General features: G+C 42.8%; 1 protein-coding gene across 1 annotated transcript; it reads right to left on the bottom strand.

The window, feature by feature from the left end:
- Positions 1-1,831: 1,831 nt before the first annotated feature.
- Positions 1,832-18,445, bottom strand: LOC102214666 (NACHT, LRR and PYD domains-containing protein 3-like). The gene is made up of 9 exons (XM_013914790.1): positions 18,246-18,445; positions 12,764-13,095; positions 12,274-12,666; positions 8,733-9,623; positions 7,775-8,654; positions 7,411-7,584; positions 6,886-7,059; positions 6,344-6,390; positions 1,832-2,793 (listed from the first exon to the last, which is right to left on the bottom strand). The coding sequence occupies exons 2-9, from the start codon at positions 13,035-13,037 to the stop codon at positions 2,246-2,248; spliced, it is 3,381 nt and encodes a 1,126-aa protein (XP_013770244.1). The 5' UTR covers positions 13,038-13,095; positions 18,246-18,445; the 3' UTR covers positions 1,832-2,245.
- Positions 18,446-19,463: the final 1,018 nt, after the last annotated feature.

Below are 19,463 nucleotides of genomic sequence, written 5' to 3'. Positions count from 1 at the left end.
AAAACAGAAGCACTTATCAATAAGACATTGTAGATTTTTGAAGGTAAAATGAAATGACCCCGACCGCACAGTCCCATACAGCTCATGATATCAGCAGCTGAACAAACGCAGCAAAGACAGGAGGCAATGAAAATACACAGGAAAATTTCAAAATACAATAACGGGATAAAATAAGACAGGCTGTTATGGTCTGTAGGCAGCTTGTGACTCCTTTAAGCAAAAGCCCCATATAAATGATTATCGCTTGCTTAATAAGAACTGCTGAAGAAATAATAAAAATATAAACAAAACGTACAGAATAACTGTTTCAGGCTTTATGTACGAGGTACCCTGAATGCAACACGTCACCCCCATTATCGAGGATCTCTGCATCAACCTCGGGCACAAAAAGACAGATTTCTTCTTTCCTGCTCAGAGTTCTCCTTTCACCTCCTCAGCACACAAAGAGGAGGCTGTGGGGAGTCTTTCATATGATCACAATCAGACTTAGAGATTTAAAACGTGTTTTTATTCTGTATTAACAGTGAGTGCTTGAAGGTGTGAGGTAACAGCTGCAGGGCTGCATGCCCGCGTCCATCACACAGGACACTGTGCGCCCTCTAGTGTGCGAGCAGGTGCAGTGCAGATGAATAGGTTTCACAGCATGAACCCCATCAAGTCCCCAGCTGTCTCACCCAGTGGCGGTCCTAGCCTGTTTGGCGCCCTGGGCGAACACTCCCTCTGGCATTGGATTTACAACATTATGAATGAAATGTGCTCTATCTGGAAGCAGCAGGCCCCTCCCCTTTCCACGGGTTGTGTGGGAGACTTTAAATCATCAAAATGTAAATTTTAAATTGTTATTGATCCTTTACCCCGAGTCCTAAAGTGTAGATTTATTTTCTTACTCCTCTTATATACATAGTTTATTAACTTGCACTGCTGTAGCTGCAGCCTCGTCGTCTCGTCTCTCTATATGCTGGACTGTCTGTAGTGGACATGACAATAAAGTTTACTTTGACTTCAGCAGCGAGAAGGCGCACCGAGGGCTCTGTATCATGATGTCTGGTGTTTTCGTGTTTGTTGTTTTGTTTTTATGTTGTTTTATTTTGTACGAGCAATGTTTTTGTACGAGCAATTTTTTATATTTTTTTTGCCGATGCCCGATGGTAACAGGGCAATTCTGTGCCCTGTTACCATGGTTCCGAAAACATATATGTATTTCTTGTCCACCCACCTCGTTTTTGGTTTTTGCCCTTTATCCCCGTCCCTCTTCCCCGCTGTTTTTCTTTCCCTCTTTCTTTCCCCAGTCATGTCTGTCCCGTGTGGAGCAAGTGAAAATAAAATAAACAATAAAAACAAAGATCAATCAAATAGACCAATTCAGCAAGGCTGGGATGGTCCATTTGGCAAAGTAAATCCGTTGGGCATCTTTCTTTGCCTTCAATAATTTTGATGGCAAAAGAGACAAACAGGACAGGCAGGGAAAAAAGAAAGAAAATGATCACATCGCATCACCAGTGATCGTCCGACGCAGCCATCAGAGTGTGAAGAAAGCACTTACAGGCATACAAGAGTATACACACATATATTATTACCTTAAACATATATTATTGTTGTAAAAAAGCACTCAGAGTAGAAATATTGGGTCATATGATAGTTGGGTTTTTCTCTGTATGTGTTATTGTAGGGTCTACCTTACAGTATAAAGCACCTTGAGGCGACTGTTGTTGTGATTTGGTGCTGTATAAAAAAATAATAATAATTGAAACATTAAACGCTTCCTCACAAGCCGTCTTAGGCCTGATTACTGTCATGTGATGATGATGTCACAGCACAATAATAGGCATCCTGCTGGAGGATGACATCATCATTGCATCTGACAGCAACATCAGCAGGTTCAAAGGTCAGCTGTGGTCCAGGAATCTGAACCAGTGTGAAAAAGTCTACAGTGGTCTCCATGGTAACAACAGGTCAGGGCACGAGGGTCCACGGGTAGATCGGTCGGTGGTGTTGCTCGTGAGCACAACGACCAGCTGTGTCCTGAAGATTTAAGTTATTTATGAACCCAGTGGGCTCGTTTCAGCGGCCTGATTTACAAAAACATAGAAACATAGCAAAACACACACAAGTTCAAAGACACGTCAGTGAGAAAGTACGAGAACACGCCTACATATTCAGCCACCCGGAGCATAAAGGCGCTGACTTCACGTCAAAGTGAGTCAAACATCAAGTCGCTTTTCGACATAAGCCCAGACTCTCGTTTCTACGGAGAACTCAGAAACACAGAAGAACCGAACGACAATGTGCAGAACCCAAACCCAGGATAAAGGGGTTCGGTGAATGTGGTGTGGAAGGTGTGGAGAAGGGTCTTTGAGCCAGAGCAGATTCTGTAGAAGGACAGCGTGCCCGCAGGCCAGTCCACATACACTCCTGCTCTGTTAGAGACAGAGGAGAAGGAGGAGGAGGAGATGTCTTTCCCTGTGTTGTTGTGCCACACAGAGTAGTGATCAACATCAGAGCACATCAGACTCCACGACTGACCGTTGCATCCAAACTTGCAGTCGACACTGTCTCCTCTCCTTCTGATTCCTCTGTAACTGACTGCGATATCCACCACTCCTTTCCACTCCACCTCCCAGTAACAGCGACCAGTCACACCGTGCTTGCACAGCAGTTGAAGGCAGAAGTCAAACCTCTCTGCGTGCTGGGCGTAAGGCTCCTGCGTCGACAGTGCCGTCACTTTCCTGTTGTTGTCGGACAGCTTGAGGTTTCTGTTGGCTGTGCTTGTGTCCAGTGTGAGTTCACAGAAATCTGAGAGAGCGGAGAAGAAACAGCAGCAGCGATTTGTCATATTTGCATGCTGAGTTAAGATGGCGCCGGTGTGCTTGACTTGCCATGTGTCTGTCTCGCCACTTTTTACCCTCCCTTTTCCCTTTACCTTCACTTATTGACCTCGGCACTGTGTTTTTTATTTTTATTTTTCTAGTCGTATGTTTATCTAGTGGTTGTGCACTGATTACATATGACAGGCAAACACTTTTAAATCTTCGTTCTTTCCATTTGTTTTGAGCCAACCCCTGCTGGAGTGTGGGCAGCGCTAATCTACCACAACTGGATTCGTCCTTCAGCTTCTCCTCCCTAATCTCCACAAGAAGCGCTACAGGAAGCGGGGAAGAAGGAGTGGCCGTCGCGTCCGTCTCAGGGCCTTTCTCAGAGCCAGAATTACGGACCATGTACATGCTCACCTGGACACGCCATCATTTTCTCCCTGGACTGCTCTGACGCTAAGTTGCTTACTCATTGCTGGATTTACCCAGTTGATCATCAAGCCTCCTCTGCCCGTTCTGAAACACGCTATCCTGCTCAGATTTGGATAACGTTGCGCCAGCGGGGATTTGTTGAAGCAATCTAAGCACATCGTGCTTCTAGAGGTGACTTACTACCCTGGCCACGGATTGCATTGCTTAATGTCAGGTCGCTGGTAAAAGACCTTTGTTTTAAATGCCTTTTCTCTACTAACAGCCTTGATGTTTTATCCCTTATGGAAACCTGGATTCGCCCTGGTGAGCTCATCCCTTTCTCTGAACTTCTTCCTTTGGACTGTGCCTATTTTAGTTCACTGACGCTTTTTGGTAGGGGAGGTGGTTTAGCCTCGGTTTTTATATATGACGTATATAATGTTCGGTAACTTTCCTCACCTAACTTTGCTAGCTTTGAAGCTCAGTTATTGGAGATGACTGCTTCCATGAGCACTCTGTGTGTGTTGGACTACCGACCACCCAAATATGACGAGTGTTTCATCTCTTGGGTTCCGTTCTTTTTAAATATGACTCTGTTCTTATTCTTGGTGAACATACACATCTGTTGTAAGGATGGCCTGCTTGCTTAAGACTTTCTGGCTTTTATGGACTCTTTTAACCTCCTTCAGTGGGTAAATGAACCAACCCACGTTAAAGGCCATATTTTGGACTTGGTCTTTACGTATGGCCTGGATATCTGCATTAAGGATATAAATGGGATTTCAGATCATTTCCCAATTATTTTTGATATTGGCTTATCTGCCGCTGGACCGTAGTCTGTAGCTACTTCTCGTCTGCTACGTGTACTCAGCTCTGAAGCTGTGTTAAAGTTTGCTGTGTCTTTTTTTAGTTTTGGCATTCATGATACCTGACTGCTGCTCAGTTCGCTCATCTGATGGTTATGCTGATATTTTGTTATCATTATTTTCATCTACCCTTGATTTGGCTGTACCTGACGACTGTTCTCTCTGTTCGGTTGATGGTTGTGCTAATATCCTGTTATCTCTTTGTTTTTCTATTCTTGATTCTGTTGCTCCCACTAAAATGAAGCGCCCTAGAACCTACTCTCATTGCTGGCTTAATGATACTACGCGTGCCTTACGACATGTTTGTCGCCGTGATGAGAGAAAGTGGAAAAAAGATAAACTTCAGGTCTCTTATGATATGTTACAGACTAGCCGCTCACAGTTTCAAACTGCTAAAATGGCTAAGGCATCTTTTCTTTCCAAAGTCCTTCTGGCTTATGGTCACAACCCCCGTATGCCGTGCCCGTGTTACTTTCGACTCTGAAGCAGCTGGTCGATCAACTGAAAAACACCAATGCTGTCTTTGATATTCTCCCATCACGCATTGTTAAGGGCTGCTATGATGTAATTGGACCGAGCATTTTATTCTTAATGAATTTTTCTCTACTCTCTGGATCTGTCCCACTGGCCTTTAAGCATGCTGTAGTCCAGCCTATTCTGAAAAAAAAGAATCTTGATTGTTATGATCTCTTGAAGTATAGACCGATCTCTAAGCTTCCGTTTCTGTCCAAGATCCTGGAGCGACTAGTTCTTTCTCAGCTTCAGGCATATTTAGACGCGAACAACATTGCAGAGAAATTTCAGTCTGCCTTTAAGCCGCAGCACAGCACTGAAACGGCCTTGCTTAGAGTTCTCAATGACCTTCTTGTAAGCACTGACTCTGGACACTCTGTGGTCCTGGTTTTATTGGACCTTCCCTCTGCTTTTGATATGGTTGATCATAACATTCTTCTACTAAGACTTGAGCATACTGTGGGTAAAAGAGGCACTGCCCTTAACTGGTTTAAATTTTATCTCGCTGACAGGTCTTTTTCGGTTAATTTGGGCAACTTCTCATCTTCCTCAGTACCTGTACGCTGTGGTGTATATAATGAGAAGAGAGGCCCTGTTCTCTTCTCATTATATCTGCTCCCCCTTGGAGCAATTTTTGAGAAGTATAATATTGCCTTTCATTGCTATGCTGATGATATACAGATTTATTTTGAGATTACTGACGATCTTGCTATGTCTTTTCACTATTTTCGTGAATGCATGCGTGAGGTTAAAGGTTGGTTCAAGAGTAATTCTCTTGTCCTGAACGAAAAGAAAACGGAGATCGTGGTGTTCGATAGTAAAATCCCCCGCGACCAATTGTGTGCTGCTCTGATGCCTTTTGCTAGCTCCCCTTCTGATTATGCCAGTAATTTGGGCATATTACTGGATAGCTCGTTTAAATTTGACAAGCAAATGTCTGCTGTTGTGAGGTCTAGTTTTAATCAGCTGTGCCTCATTTCTAAGGCTAAGCGCTATATTCCACACAATGACCTGGAAAAACTTATTTACGCATTCGTGACTTCCAGGTTGGACTACTGCAACTCTCTTTACATTGGCCTTTCCTCCTCTCTTCTCCTTAGATTGCAGACTGTCCAGAATGCGGCGGCACGCCTTTTGACGGGTAGCAGGAAATCTAAGTGCTCCTTTCAGAGCACTTAGATTTCCTGCTACCCAACTTCGTCTGGAGCAACCGTGTTCTCGGCTGAAGTCTCGGGGCGACCGTGTGTTTGCTGTAGCTGCCTCAGTCTATGGAACAATCTTCCTGCTGCTATCCGGGCGTCTGACTCTATGCCATTGTTTAAATCACGGTTAAAGACTTATTTATTTAATCTTGCTTTTCCATCTAGCTAATATTTGGTGTGTGTGTTGATACATTTTTATCTGTTATGCTTTGTTAAATACTTGTATGTATTATGATTGTCATGGTTTTATGTTTAATATGTGCTGGGTCCTTTCTCTTTCTCTTTTCCCTCCCATCTCCTTTTCCTATCTTATTTTGTCAAGCACCTTGGTATACCCTTGGTTTTTTAGTGTGCTTTAGAAATAAATATTATTATTTGATTATTATTATCAGTTGATGCGACGTCTGCTGATTTATGAAAAGACTGAAGAAAAACATCACAATGATTCATTGTTCTGGCTCTTTAGTCAAATTCAGAATAACCTGCAGATTGAAGCTATAACATATGCTGACTTCATGAATCAAAGAGAACAAACACTCACATTTCTTCAAACCAGGTTTCAGCCTCTGCTCTCCACCATGCTCCAGCCTGGATGACAAACAAAGTCTGAATGACACTTCAGAAAGATTTTTTAATGAATCACGACCTTCAGTCATATCCACCACTGAGATGAGCTGTAATCTGTGCTGCACACACAGACAGTCATAACTCTGAAGTGTGTTTCTGTTTGTGGTGCATTCTAGTGTTGCATTGAAGATTTTGTGTAGTCCAAAAAAGTTGACGTCCACACTCAGCCTCACATTCATTGTCTGATGACGACATTCACTCCGAGTCAGGTGGGCCCTTGTATAAGACGCTTTTTAGACTTAACAAAGACACACTCACCCAGATGTTACATTAAATGTTAACAAACAATGAATAAAGTCTCAGATCGTCTGATAACCAGACTAATTGAACATGGATTTGTCTTTAATCCAAGACTTCCCAAAGACTAAACCTTCAGTAGCTATTAGCAGCTGTGAACCAGCCAATCCCACCAGTGTGACACAAAAACACTGTGTGAGTCTCATTTTAATCTCTTGCCTGAGAATTTTAAGCTTCCAGTGTTGATGCTCCACTCCAGCAGAAAGCAGCTTGGTGGCGGTGTCCCCTGGATGGTTGTAGCTCAGGTCCAGCTCACTCAGATGGTAGGGGTTGGCTCTCAAAGCTGTGGCTAGAGAAGTACAGCCCTTCCCTGAGATCATACAGCCTGACAGGCTGAGTATGCACAGAGAGAGAGATATAAAATGAAATCAGCTCGAGATGTTATTGGTATCTACTACCATACGAAATTTAAACATGATAACTTGAAAACTGTGGATGCTAGACTGTTAACAAGCAAACAAACTGAACTGATTATATGTGCCTTATCTTTGAGGGGAGAATGAACAAAGCCATGATGCTCTAACTGTCTGCATAATGTCGTCACTGGAATTTATATAGATTCATTTGCTGACACAGAAAAATAAGACAAAAAATGTAATGCTTTACGTTTAATTGAAATTTACAGGCAATGTTCTTTCGGTCCTTACACGTGTGATTGTGGGGGGGTGAATGATCTTGACTTACTTGAGTTTCTCCAGTCTACAGCTTGGACTCCCCAGCCCAATAGACAACAGCTTCACTCCTGAATCGTGCAGGTCGTTGTTACTCAGGTCCAGTTCTCGCATGCTGGATGGCTCAGAGCTAAGAGCTGAGGATAGAGCTGAACAGCTTCTCTTTGACAGATTGCATGCACTCAGCCTGGAGGAGAGTTAGTGAAACAAAGTGATACTCTTTCACATGGAGCAAGAATAGCAACAACAATAACTATACAATTTTTTGTTTACTCGACTAAAATGATTCAGTAAGACAAATCAGTATGACACAGACTGAAAATGTTATTGGTTGACAAAACCCCTATATACGTATTACGTATTATCTGTCCACCTACAGAACTTTGCTGGATTCTTTCGTTATTGGTAGCAGTCTCAGAAAAGCATCCTCTGAAGCAAAAACTGAGTATTTCTTCAGATCAAACACGCCCAAATCTTCTTCCGATGACAGCAAGATGAAGACCAGAGCTGACCACTGAGCAAGAGATAGTTTTTCTGTGGAGAGCCTTCCTGATCTCAGGGACTGTTGGATCTCCTCCACTAGAGAAGAATCATTTAGCTCATTCAGACAGTGGAACAGATTGATGCTTCTCTCTGGAGACAGATTCTCACTGAGCTTCTTCTTGATGTACTGGGCTGTTTTCTGATTGGCCAGTGGGTTACTGTCCGTCTTGATCAACAAGTTCTGTAGTTTCTCCTGGTTGGTCTGCAGTGAAAGACCCAGAAGGAAGCGAAGGAACAAATCCAGGCTTCCATTTGGACTCTTTAAGGCCCTGTCAATGGAAATCCTGTGGATCTTCTTCGAAGATGTTTTGCTAAAAAGGAGTCGAAGGTTTTTCAGAGACATTCGTGGTAAAGGCATCACATTTTTGTTGCTGTTTATTAGAGACATCTTCACATAAAAAGCAGCCAGAAAATCCTGAACACTCAGATGGACGAAGCTGAACATCTTGTCTTTCCCTTTCCTCCCTCGCTCCTCTTTAAAGATCTCTGTGGAAACTCCTCCACATGCTGAGACAAAGTCAATGCCGCTCTCTCTCAGATCCTTCTCATAGAAGATCAGGTTGCCCTTTTCCAGCTGCTCAAAGGCCAGTTTTGCTAATGATGTAATGTATTGAATGCTCTTCTCTGGGCCATACTTTTCTTTTGTCCGATCAATCTGAAACATCAGGAACTCTGCGTACATCTCAGTCAGAGTCTTGGGCAGCTCTCCTCCCTCTCTGGTTTTCAACACATCCTCCAGAACTGTTGCAGTGATCCAGCAGAAGACTGGGATGTTACACAGGATTAGGAGACTTCGTGATGTTTTGATGTGGGAGACAATCCTATTGGCCTGTTCCTCATCTTTGAATCTCTTCCTGAAATACTCCTCCTTCCGAGGCTCAGTGAACCCTCTGACCTCTGTGATGCTGTTTATAAACTCTTGGGGGATCTGATTGGCTTCAGCAGGCCGTGTGGTTATCCAGATGCGAGCAGAGCATAACAGTTTTCCATTAATGAGTTTTCTTAGCAGGACATCTGTTACTGTTGCCGTTGTTACATCGACAGAGCGAATGTCTTCAGAATGAAGGTCGAGATGAAGGCGGCTCTCATCCAGCCCATCAAACACAAACAGAAGTTTGAATTTACTCTTGTCATAGTTGGTGATTCCTGATGACTGAACATCTGTAAAGATGTAATTAAGAGCCTCCTGTGGGATGCCTACAGTTTCTGGGATGCATTCATGAATGAGCTCTGCCAAACTGAACTTTTCTCCCTTCAGAGGATTCAGCTGACGGAAGGTGAAGGGGAAAATCAGATGCACATCTTGATTGGATCTTTTTTCAGCCCAGTCCAAAACAAACTTCTGGACAAGGAAAGTTTTTCCAATTCCTGCGATTCCATTGGTCATCACTGTTTTGATGGGTTTGGATTCTCCAGAAGGATGCTCAAACATGTCTGTGGGTTGAATTGATTTCTCTGCTTCTGCTGGCTTCCATGCCTTTTCTAACGTTCGGACCTCATGCTGTGTGTGGAAATGTGCGCCACACCTGGCTGTGATGTACAGCTCTGTGTAGATATCAGCCAGATGCTGTGTGTCTTTTGCCCACTCTTCTTCTGCACCCAAAAATTTATCCTGGAAATTTGACTGAAGCATCTGCTGGTAAAATGTGATGGGATGTGGCTCTGGTACTGGAACCATCATATCTATGTCAAAAATGAAGGATAAAAAAACGAAAGTGTAAAGTGTATAATTAAGATATCGAGGATTATTCAGCCCCGAGCCCATATCAGGTTTACTGGCATAAATTACGATGTTTCAGCAGTTTGTAGTCATTATAATTTTATACATTTTAAGATATTCCTTAAACCAGTGATATAAAGACTAGTGCTAATGAAAGTATACAATGGTCTACTCTTTTGGTTTCAGATGGTAGTAGTTGTTACCAATATGGAGAAAAAAAATTTTATATAACATTTTGAAAAAACTCTTATAACGTCATTTAAGTGATTTGGTTATGGCAAACAGCAGAAAATGTGTTCATACACTTAGGTTGATATGGGAGGTGAATAACTACAAATCATGTTTTCTTTGCTCAGTTTCCCATGTTGTTATCCTCCCATAAACGGCAGAAAAGAGTGAATAACTTCATTGTTTTAGCTAACTACAGAGACACTACTGCTGTGTTTACCAAGCTTTGAAGTGAAAGTTTCAGTTTAGAACTTTGACCTTTAGTTTAAATCTTCTCTAGTAAGCTATGTCCAAGGTAAACTGCAAGTATGCTAGGTAGTATATAGAATGATTAAAACACAATAGTCTAGTGAAATCTCCAACTAGGGCTGAGCGATATGACCTAAAATCCACATCATGGTATAATTTGAAGCATGTGCGGTAACAATATGTAACACGATATATTCTTTTCTTCTGTATAACGTATTTTACACACTATAAGGCGCACTTAAAATCCTATAATTTTCTCAAAAATCGACAGAGCGCCTTATGTATGAATTCTGGTTGTGCTTATTGACCTCGAACCAATTTTATGTGCTACACGGTGCTCAAAAATCTGTCAAAAATGTTTTGGTCTGACTTTGCTAAGCTACGAAGCCGCATCGCTTGATGGATTGTTGGAGTATTACAGCTGCCGTAGTCAGGAGTGTCACGGAGTAATCTGGGTCCTAAACTCTGTCAGGTTCAGGTCCCAAAGTCAAACGATCAGTGCAGCATCACTGAGAGTCAAAAGCTGTCTAAATTATTTCATCTTTAATAAAATGATCAGCGTTGCTGCTTTACCAGGTGTAACAATTAAGTTTAACATCCAGGCATCCATGAAAACAGAATTTATTACATTTAACAGAGTTAGAAGTTAGCAGGAAGTTAGCTCGCTAGTTTCGCTAGTTACCTAAACATGATATAGCATGTTCAGACTGAGAGATTTCTAAAACAAATTCAAACGTACAGCTCTACTATCACTTCCAACATAAATGAAGACAGAAAACTAAACAGCAGTGACGTTTATAGGGTTGCACTACTCTGCCTGGTTTGCACTAAATGTCATTTACCCTTATATTGTATATTGTATAGCTTTCTTGTTATATGTAAAATTGTATTATATTATTAAAAAAAAATTTTTACTTTAAAATATTTTACTTGCATTTTTAATCACGCTTATATTTAAATGTTCATTTTCTATTTTATCTAGGGATTGAGAGTAACGAAGTTTCTATTCTCTGTATGTCCTGTACATGTGGCAGAATTGACAATAAAGTTGACTTTGACTTTTTTGACTTTGACTTACTGAAGTTGGGCTAGCTGGTATATAATGTTGTGCTACGTGATCGCTAGCAAAACAGCTACGTTAGCATAGCATTAGCACAGTGAAGCTGGAGGATGAGCGCTAACTTCTTTCCACTCAATAAAAGTTAACATGAGGCTTTCTGGTGGTTAGAGACAAATGCAATCACATGGCAGGATGCTGTAAATGGACCAAACCTCAGTCAGGAGAACAACTGAGATAATTCATCCACAATACGAGGTTAGTCATTAATATACTGCTACAACATGGGAATAGAGCAGCTGCAGAGAATTCAGCATTAATGAATCAATGGTATGGAAGTGGAGGAAGCGCAGTTTTTGGCTTTCCCCATATTCCAAAAGTGCTCTGTCTCTTTGCTATTACTGTCGCCCGCCATAATTTCCAGTTTATGCTGTTTATGCTACTTTCTCTGTATCTATGAAGCGCCTTGAGGCGACTTTTGTTGTGATTTGGCGCTATATAAATAAAATTGAATTGAATTGAATTGAATTGTTTGCAGCCGCTGCAATGCTTTCGACCAAAACAGGCAGCTTGATGACACCATCAACATGCGCTATCGTAGTAGAGCGGTATAGTCAAAATGTCTGTGAAGGTTCTCAGTCATCCAGGTCATCGTAGTCAAAGGAGCTTGCAAAGAAAAGCGTCTGGGACCCACACCCAGTTTCACACCTTGGCTCAGGCGATTAGAGGATCATCAGGGGTCCTTTTGTCCCTCTGTGGGGGGAAACTCCCACTAGGTTTATATCTGGGACTCTCCACCATTTGACCTTAGAACTGAAGAAGCTTCTCGGATAAGAGGTGAAACGTCTTCAAGCAACTTAAAGAAGTCCAGACGCTTTCCTTTACCAGCTCCTTTGACTATAGTCAAAATCTCTACTGTTGGCCAAATTTATATCGTTTCTACCGCCCATCCCTATCTCCAACCTTTGTAAAGTTAAAATTCAGTAAAAGATTTGGATTAGAAATGCAACGACATCACAAATATTGAGTATTTGTTAATTAGCCAATCATCACGTTATCAAACCTGACAGTAGTTTTACCATCAGTCTCAGAAGTAGGAGCCTGAGTCTTAGAGGAGAAAAGTCCTTTCTTCTTTTTAGCCTTCCCAACACTGCCGTCATCTCCTTTCTTCTTCGTAGTCTTCCCACCATCTTCATTATCCGCTTCTTCCTTTGAAGTCTTCCCATCACTGTCATTGTCCCCTTTCTTCTTTGGGCTCTTCCCACCATCTTCATCATTTACTTTTTCCTTTGAAGTCTTCCCATCATTGTCATTGTCCCCTTTCTTCTTTGGGCTCTTCCCACCATCTTCATTATCTGCTTTTTTCTTCGAAGTCTTCCCATCATTGTTATCGTCATCTTTCTTCTTTGTGGTTTTCCCACCATCATTTTCATCCCCTTTCTTCTTTGAAGTCTTCCCACCATTGATGTGCACTGATAGACAAACAGACATTATGAGCATTAAAAGAATATAACCTGCACTTTGTTGAACCTTTTCAGACAGCAGTGTTTGTCTCTTCCTGTGACTGACCTTCGGTTGTTGGGCTGCTGACAGAAAAACTCTGCAGCAGGTCATTTCTGTTAATTCTCTCTAAAACCACCTTGGTCACCTCCAAAGCTCCTTGGAGTTCATAGGTTTGTATGATCAGGTCCACAGTTTCCAGTCGCTTTGACGTCTCCAGACGGCTCTTTCTGATGGCAGGGCGCCCCCGAAGGACATCACCATGCTGCAGGAACCACTTGAATTTATCAAACTCTTCATCTCCCAAATCTTCCAGAGTGTTTAAGAGGTCCTCTGATGTCATCACGTCAGATAGTACTGCAGGCTCTTGTGGTACAACTGCTTTATTGGTCTCTGTTTACCTGTCAAACATGAAATCAGACTTTAAAATATCAGCTGTTCCCTTTATACAAATAAAGTTTATTAACAGGTTATTATGATTCTCTGTTTGTCTAAATTGAGATCAGTTCATGGAGCGCCTCGTTGGAAAATAATGCAAATACAGCATTAGAACTTTGTGGCTGGAAACATGGAATGAGATGTCTGATTGTCAGTGATTGTCTGTAATTGTCTGAGTGTCAGTGACTGCCACTGACTGTCAGTGATTGTCTGTATTTGTCAGTGAGTGTCTGTAATTGTCAAAGATTGTCTGTAATTGTCAGTAATTGTCTGTCCATCAAAAGATGGCGCCAGTGTGTTCGGCAGCCCGTCTCCACTGCTCTCTGCTGCTTCTTACCTTTCTGCTAATATGCTATTCAGGTGGCTCTGCATTGCTAACTTATGACCGGCTTACTCTTCTAAGTCTCCGGCCACCCTATCCCCCGACTTTCTGGGAGCACTTTACCTTTAGATTGTTTAGGCATCGATGGATTCGCTATGCTGAGTTGCAGGCCCGCCCTGTCGCCCCAGTGGTTTATTCGCTGGCTCCATGTTGGATTAAGCCTCCTAAAGGCGGCGTGTGTTATGGCAACCTATGCCGCCCGAGACGTGCTTCCAACTGTGACTCGGCGTTTTCGACTCGGATGGCGCTATTAAATGTTAGGTCGCTGACTAATAAGACTTTTATTGTGAGCTATTTTTTTACTGCTACAGGACTGGATTTACTATTCATGACGGAAACTTGGATTCGTCCCGGTGAGTCTTTCCCTTTCTCAGAGCTCCTTCCTCCGAATTGTGCCTTTTTTAGCTCACCGAGACCTTCGGGCAGGGGTGGAGGACTAGCAGTGGTCTTATCACTGGCGATTTTAACATTCACATTTGTTGTAAAGATGATGTGTTTGCCAAGGATTTTCTAGCCTTAGTTGACTCTTTTAATCTTATCCAGTGGGTTAATGCACCTACCCACCTTAAAGGACATACCCTTGATTTGATTTTTCTTATAGACTGGACATTTGTATCAGGGGCATCAGCAACATTGGAATCTCCGATCATTTCTCAGTCGTCTTTGATGCTGAGTTATGCAAATTGGACCAGAGCTTTGAGGGTCCTCGACGTCTTGTGCGCATAATCAATCCTGGGACTGTGGCTGAATTTTCGGCTGCTTTCTCTAAATCTGTTCTCCCTGACTTTGATAGTTCTACACCCTCTTCAGTTGATGATTTTGCTAACTCCTTTCTCTCTACCTGCTCCTCTTTACTGAACGTTGTGGCCTCTATGAAAGTAAAACGACCTAGAAGCTGCTCTCAGCCGTGGCTAAATGACTCTACACGCTTTACGACGCGTTTGCCACCAAGCTGAGAGACGGTGGAAAAACGATAGGCTCCAGGTGTCTTTTGATATCGTTCGCAGGACCCACCTGGAATTTCAGAAATCTGCTAAGTTGGCTAAAGCGGCTTTTCTGTCGGGTGTCATTGCGGATAATAGTCACAACCCACATATTTTATTTAAGACTTTTAACTCATTGTCCAATCCTTGTCCTGAAATGCCTAGATTGGCTTCCTTAGCCCGTTGTGAAAATCTTTTAACTCATTTTACAGGCAGAATCTTATCTCTAAGAGTCTCACACCCCCTGTGATGAGTCAGGCCCCAGCATTACGATGCTCTACTAACCTCAATCAGTTTGATCCAGTTTCGCTCCCTACTCTTAAGGGCATAACTGATCACCTAAAAACTCAAACGCTGCTCATGACATCCTTCCATCTCACATTATTAAAGATGGGTTTAACATTATCGGGCCCTGTATTTTATCATTAATTAACCTGTCACTGTTATAAACACACTGTAGTGCAACCTATACTCAAAAAGAGCTCCCTTGATCAGAATGACCTCGCTAACTTTGGACCTATTTCCAAACTCCCGTTTCTGTCTAAAATCCTAGAGAAGATTGTTCATTCCCAACTTCAAACTTATTTGGATGCAAATAATATCGGGGAAATTTTCAGTCGGGGTTTAAGCCACGCCATAGCACGGAAACTGCATTACTGAGAGTCTTTAATGATCTTCTCTCAATTGCTGACTCAGGGCGCCCTGTGGTGTTAATTTTGCTTGATTTGTCCTCTGCTTTTGATTTGGTGGACCATAATGTCCTTTTAATGAGGCTTGAGCATCTGGTGGGCATCACGGGCAGTGCCCTTAGCTGGTTTAAATCTCTCAGAAAGGTCCTTTTCTGTCACCATGGGTACCTGCTCCTCCTCCATTGCCCCTGTTACCTCTGGTGTCCCCCTGGGGTCTGTGCTGGGTCCCATGCTGTTCTCTTTATACTTGTTACCCTTGGGCCAAATCTTTGATAAATACAATATTTCTTTCCACTTCTATGTGGATGACATTCAAATCTATTTTGAACTAGCTGAGGATGTCACGTCGTCGTTGCAACACTTCTCCGATTGTATGAATGAAGTTAAAATCTGACTACTGAGCAATTCTCTTATTCTAAATGATAAGAAGACTGAAATTGTAGTCTTTGATAGTCCCTCCTCTCGGGCTGAACTAACTGGTATTTTTGGGCCCTTTGCTGACTCCCTTTCTGACACTGTGAGGACCCTGGGTGTTGTCTTGGACAGTTCCTTCAAGCTGGACAAACTTGTGTCCTCTGTAGTTAAATCGAGTTCAATCAACTACGTCTAAGGCCAAGCCCTACTTACCACGTAAGGACCTGGAGAAACGTATCCATGCCTTTGTTACATCCAGATTAGATTACTGTAATTCCCTTTACACTGGTCTCCATTCTGCCCTTGTTCACAAACTGCAGCTCGTTCAAAATGCGGCTGCGCGTCTCTTAACTGGAGCTGGCAGGTTTGAGTCTATTACTCCAGTTCTTTCCGACCTGCACTGGCTCTCTATTAAACTTCATATTGATTTTAAAATCTTATTGCTCACTTTTAAAATCATAAATAGCACCGCGCCCAGCTATCTTAGGGATCTCCTCAGCTTTCATACCCCTGGGAGAGCGCTTAGATCAGGCCAAATGCTCCTGGTGCGACCTAGATCTCGGCTCAAGACCAGAGGTGACCACGCATTCGCCGCTGTCGCATCCTACCTATGAAATAACCTCCCTCAAGGCATCAGATTCAATTCAATCTTTTAAATCTTGATTAAAAACTTATTTGTTTAGCCTTGCTTTCCCGCCTCCTACAGCCCACATTTTTGGTGTACTGTAAGTGATCTTTTTCACTTTATTAATATTTATAATGTTTTAACCTTCAGCCTTTCGGGTTGTGCCTGCTACACCTGGTGTATTATTGGTTAGTTATGTCACCCGGCTGTTAGTATATTTTATTTGTATTTATTATTGCTCTAACTCGTTCTGTGAAGCACTTTGGCATACCTGTGGTTTTTTAAATGTGCTACATAAATAGAATTGTATTGTATTGTCTGTGTCAGTGTCAGTGAGTGTCTGTGATCCTTTTTCATGCTTCAGCTCAGTGCTAAAACGGAGCAGCTCTGGTGTCACTCATTGATGCAGTCTCTTTCCTCTGCCTCTCACTGATTGGTGCAGCTTTGTAAACTGCTTTCTTTCATGCACTTCACAAGAATAAAATGATCGTGAATTTCTTGCTTGGTAACTCATGTGTGCTGACAGTCTGATATCACACAGCACCACCCAGCAGCAGCGGCTCACCTGCAGAGCCGCACCCTGCCTGACCGTCAGAGCTGTCGAAGTTTCCAGAGTGGATTTGTGCTCAGTGAGCAGGTTTATGTTGAACTTGTGTGGCAGAAGTTAGAGCTGCTGTTATCCCCGGCAGCTTTACACATCTAAGGCAGCGGTCCCCAACCCCCGGGCCTCGGACCGGTACCGGTCCGTGAGTCGTTTGGTACCGGGCCGCGAGAGTTGAGGCTCAGGTCTGAAATGTAGTTTTCAGCGTTATTTTGTTATCGTTTTTATCGTTTCATTCCTGGGTCTTTTCCTGTGTGTTATGAATAAATTTTCTTTTTTTCGGTAGCGGTACTAGTTTTATTTTGTTGTATTTATCTGCGACACCTTAAAGGCCGGTCCGTGAAAATATTGTCGGGCATAAACCGGTCCGTGGTGCAAAAAAGGTTGGAGACCGCTGGTGTAAGGTATACAGAGACATGAAATAAAACCAATAAAACCACAAGAAATTCACAGTGAAACACAAAACTATGAGAAGGTAATAAAACTGTAAACCTTAACTGCAACCCTGATTCGCTGTCTTTAATCTTTACCTTGAAATACCTCATGTCTGTGTTTACTTGGTCTGGCCCGTATATGATAAACCCTATATGAGAATGCTGACTTTAATCTATACAGATTCCCGGGAGATTATAGTTTACACAGAATGAGATTAAATTCCTGGTGGCAGTGTTTCACATGAATCATATACAAACTGTCTGAAAGCTTTTTTTTCCAGAGCGAAGCAGATGATAGACCAAACATCCCTTTGCATTCTTTGCTGTTGTTTGGTGCTACAAAAGTTCATTACAACAACTGAATTATTCAGTCGAGAACTTCTTCAATCTTGTGGAACAGCACCAGTAACAGATGCAAGGTTTCACTGATGGTTACATTAAATCTAAAGATGCAGCAAACGAGCAGAAAAAGGTTTCCTGTAACCATACGTGCTGCAAAATAATGTCCAAGCATGACTCGATTTAAACTCTAATACAAGAAGATGATCGTCACAGGTACAGAGAGGAGCGCTCATCACAGCGCCGTGTCAAAGATGTCGTTTTTTACTGGGTTGGTGCAGCTTACATTGTTTTATGTGTGTAGACTTGTATATGCCTGATTATGTTATACTGAGCCATGTTGATTCATAAATGATTAAATAGCATTAATGAGGGTGGATTGAAAAAGTCTCCATCCTACTGCTCTGCCTGAGTATTGTTTGATATATAAACTTTTTCATGTAGATGTTATTCGTCGTGAAATCCAGATTTATTTTAACTTGTGTGCAGAAAGCAGCTCTGGGACACACTGTTAATGCATCTGAAGTCTGCTGTAGTAAAACTGGAAACGAATGAAAGTGATGGTTACGCTCAGAGCCCGCTGTATGCAGACGAGTGCATACAGAGAGCGTCAGCAGCACTCTTGAACGCAGCCGTCTGCACTCACCTGTGTTTGCAGAAACACCTGACGGACGCATGCAGCTCGTCCTCTGCCTCCAGGTACGCTCGGTGCCAGGTGAGGTGTGGGCTGTTCTGAGGTCAGGCACTGCGATCTGTAAACTTCTTTCTCTGTGCGGCGCAGCGAGTCAAGTCAGCGGCGACGAGGGCTTCTGGTCATTCTGCGTTCCTGAGAAAGGTGCGCTCAGGTAAACGTCCCTCTGAAGGCTGAGAGGTTGTTATGAGCTGAAAGTCTGCTGACACATTTCATATGAAAAACGTTGGAAGGATTTGGATCTGGGCTCCGCCTCTCTCTGCACTGTCCTTAGACACATTCAGGCAGGTGTGTTTGTCAGGTAGATAAGGTTACCTGCAGCCTCACTTCCACAGAACTGCATCACCCCTACAGCCTCTGGCATTCCTTTAATATATAACATATCTGGCTGCAGCTACGGGTGTGCATACAGGGGCCTGAAATGTTTCCACAGCCAAAGAGCCAATCAAAGCTCAGGACTGAGAGAAAGCAAGTTGGTTTCCTGTCAAATTCTCCACACAGGTCAGAAACTTTTATCCAGAGTGGCTGATGGGAGCAGATCCTTCGCCTCCATCAGGTGCCAAATATTTCACCATTGCCTTTTATTAAAGAATAATCCCTCTGATCGGTTATCATCAGCACGACAGCACACGGGACTCAAACACTCCCACTAACAAACGTTAATGTGTGAGTCAGTGCAGCATCACCAACTGTGATTATTTGATCTGTCAAGCCATTTCTGCGTCACCCCCTCTGATGCATGTTGATCTGATAAACGGCTTAGTTTCATCCTGCGCTCCTTGTTCCAACAAAACAGGAAACAAGCTTATATATGCATTTGCCCTGGAAGCCTGTCCACTCAAACCCAAAGGGGACGCATTTGTGTCACATAATGAGCAACTGCAACCACTAAAGGAGCAAGATAAGTACAGCCCGCAGTGAAAACTGCCAACAGCCTGGAGCAAAGTTTCAGGAGAAGGTGCCAAACCTGCAACGACTGTGACAAACTCAAACATTTTCCTGGGAATCAGCCGGGCAAGACTGGACCCGTCTGTCTAGATCCTGGGGTGGCAGCGGGGCAGGAGACGTTTGTCCTCAAACCTGCCGATCAGGTGGTTAGACAGAAGATTTGTAGGCTCTTGTATTTCTGCAGGTAATACAGGAACAACAGGACTGCTGTCAGTGTTTGAAATG

This window comes from Pundamilia nyererei, unplaced genomic scaffold, assembly GCF_000239375.1.
Source record: "Pundamilia nyererei isolate P.nyererei 1_Seehausen unplaced genomic scaffold, PunNye1.0 scaffold00225, whole genome shotgun sequence".
Taxonomy (NCBI): domain Eukaryota; kingdom Metazoa; phylum Chordata; class Actinopteri; order Cichliformes; family Cichlidae; genus Pundamilia; species Pundamilia nyererei.
The sequence above is the reverse complement of the archived record's forward strand: the minus strand, read 5'-3'. Positions and strand labels throughout refer to the sequence as shown.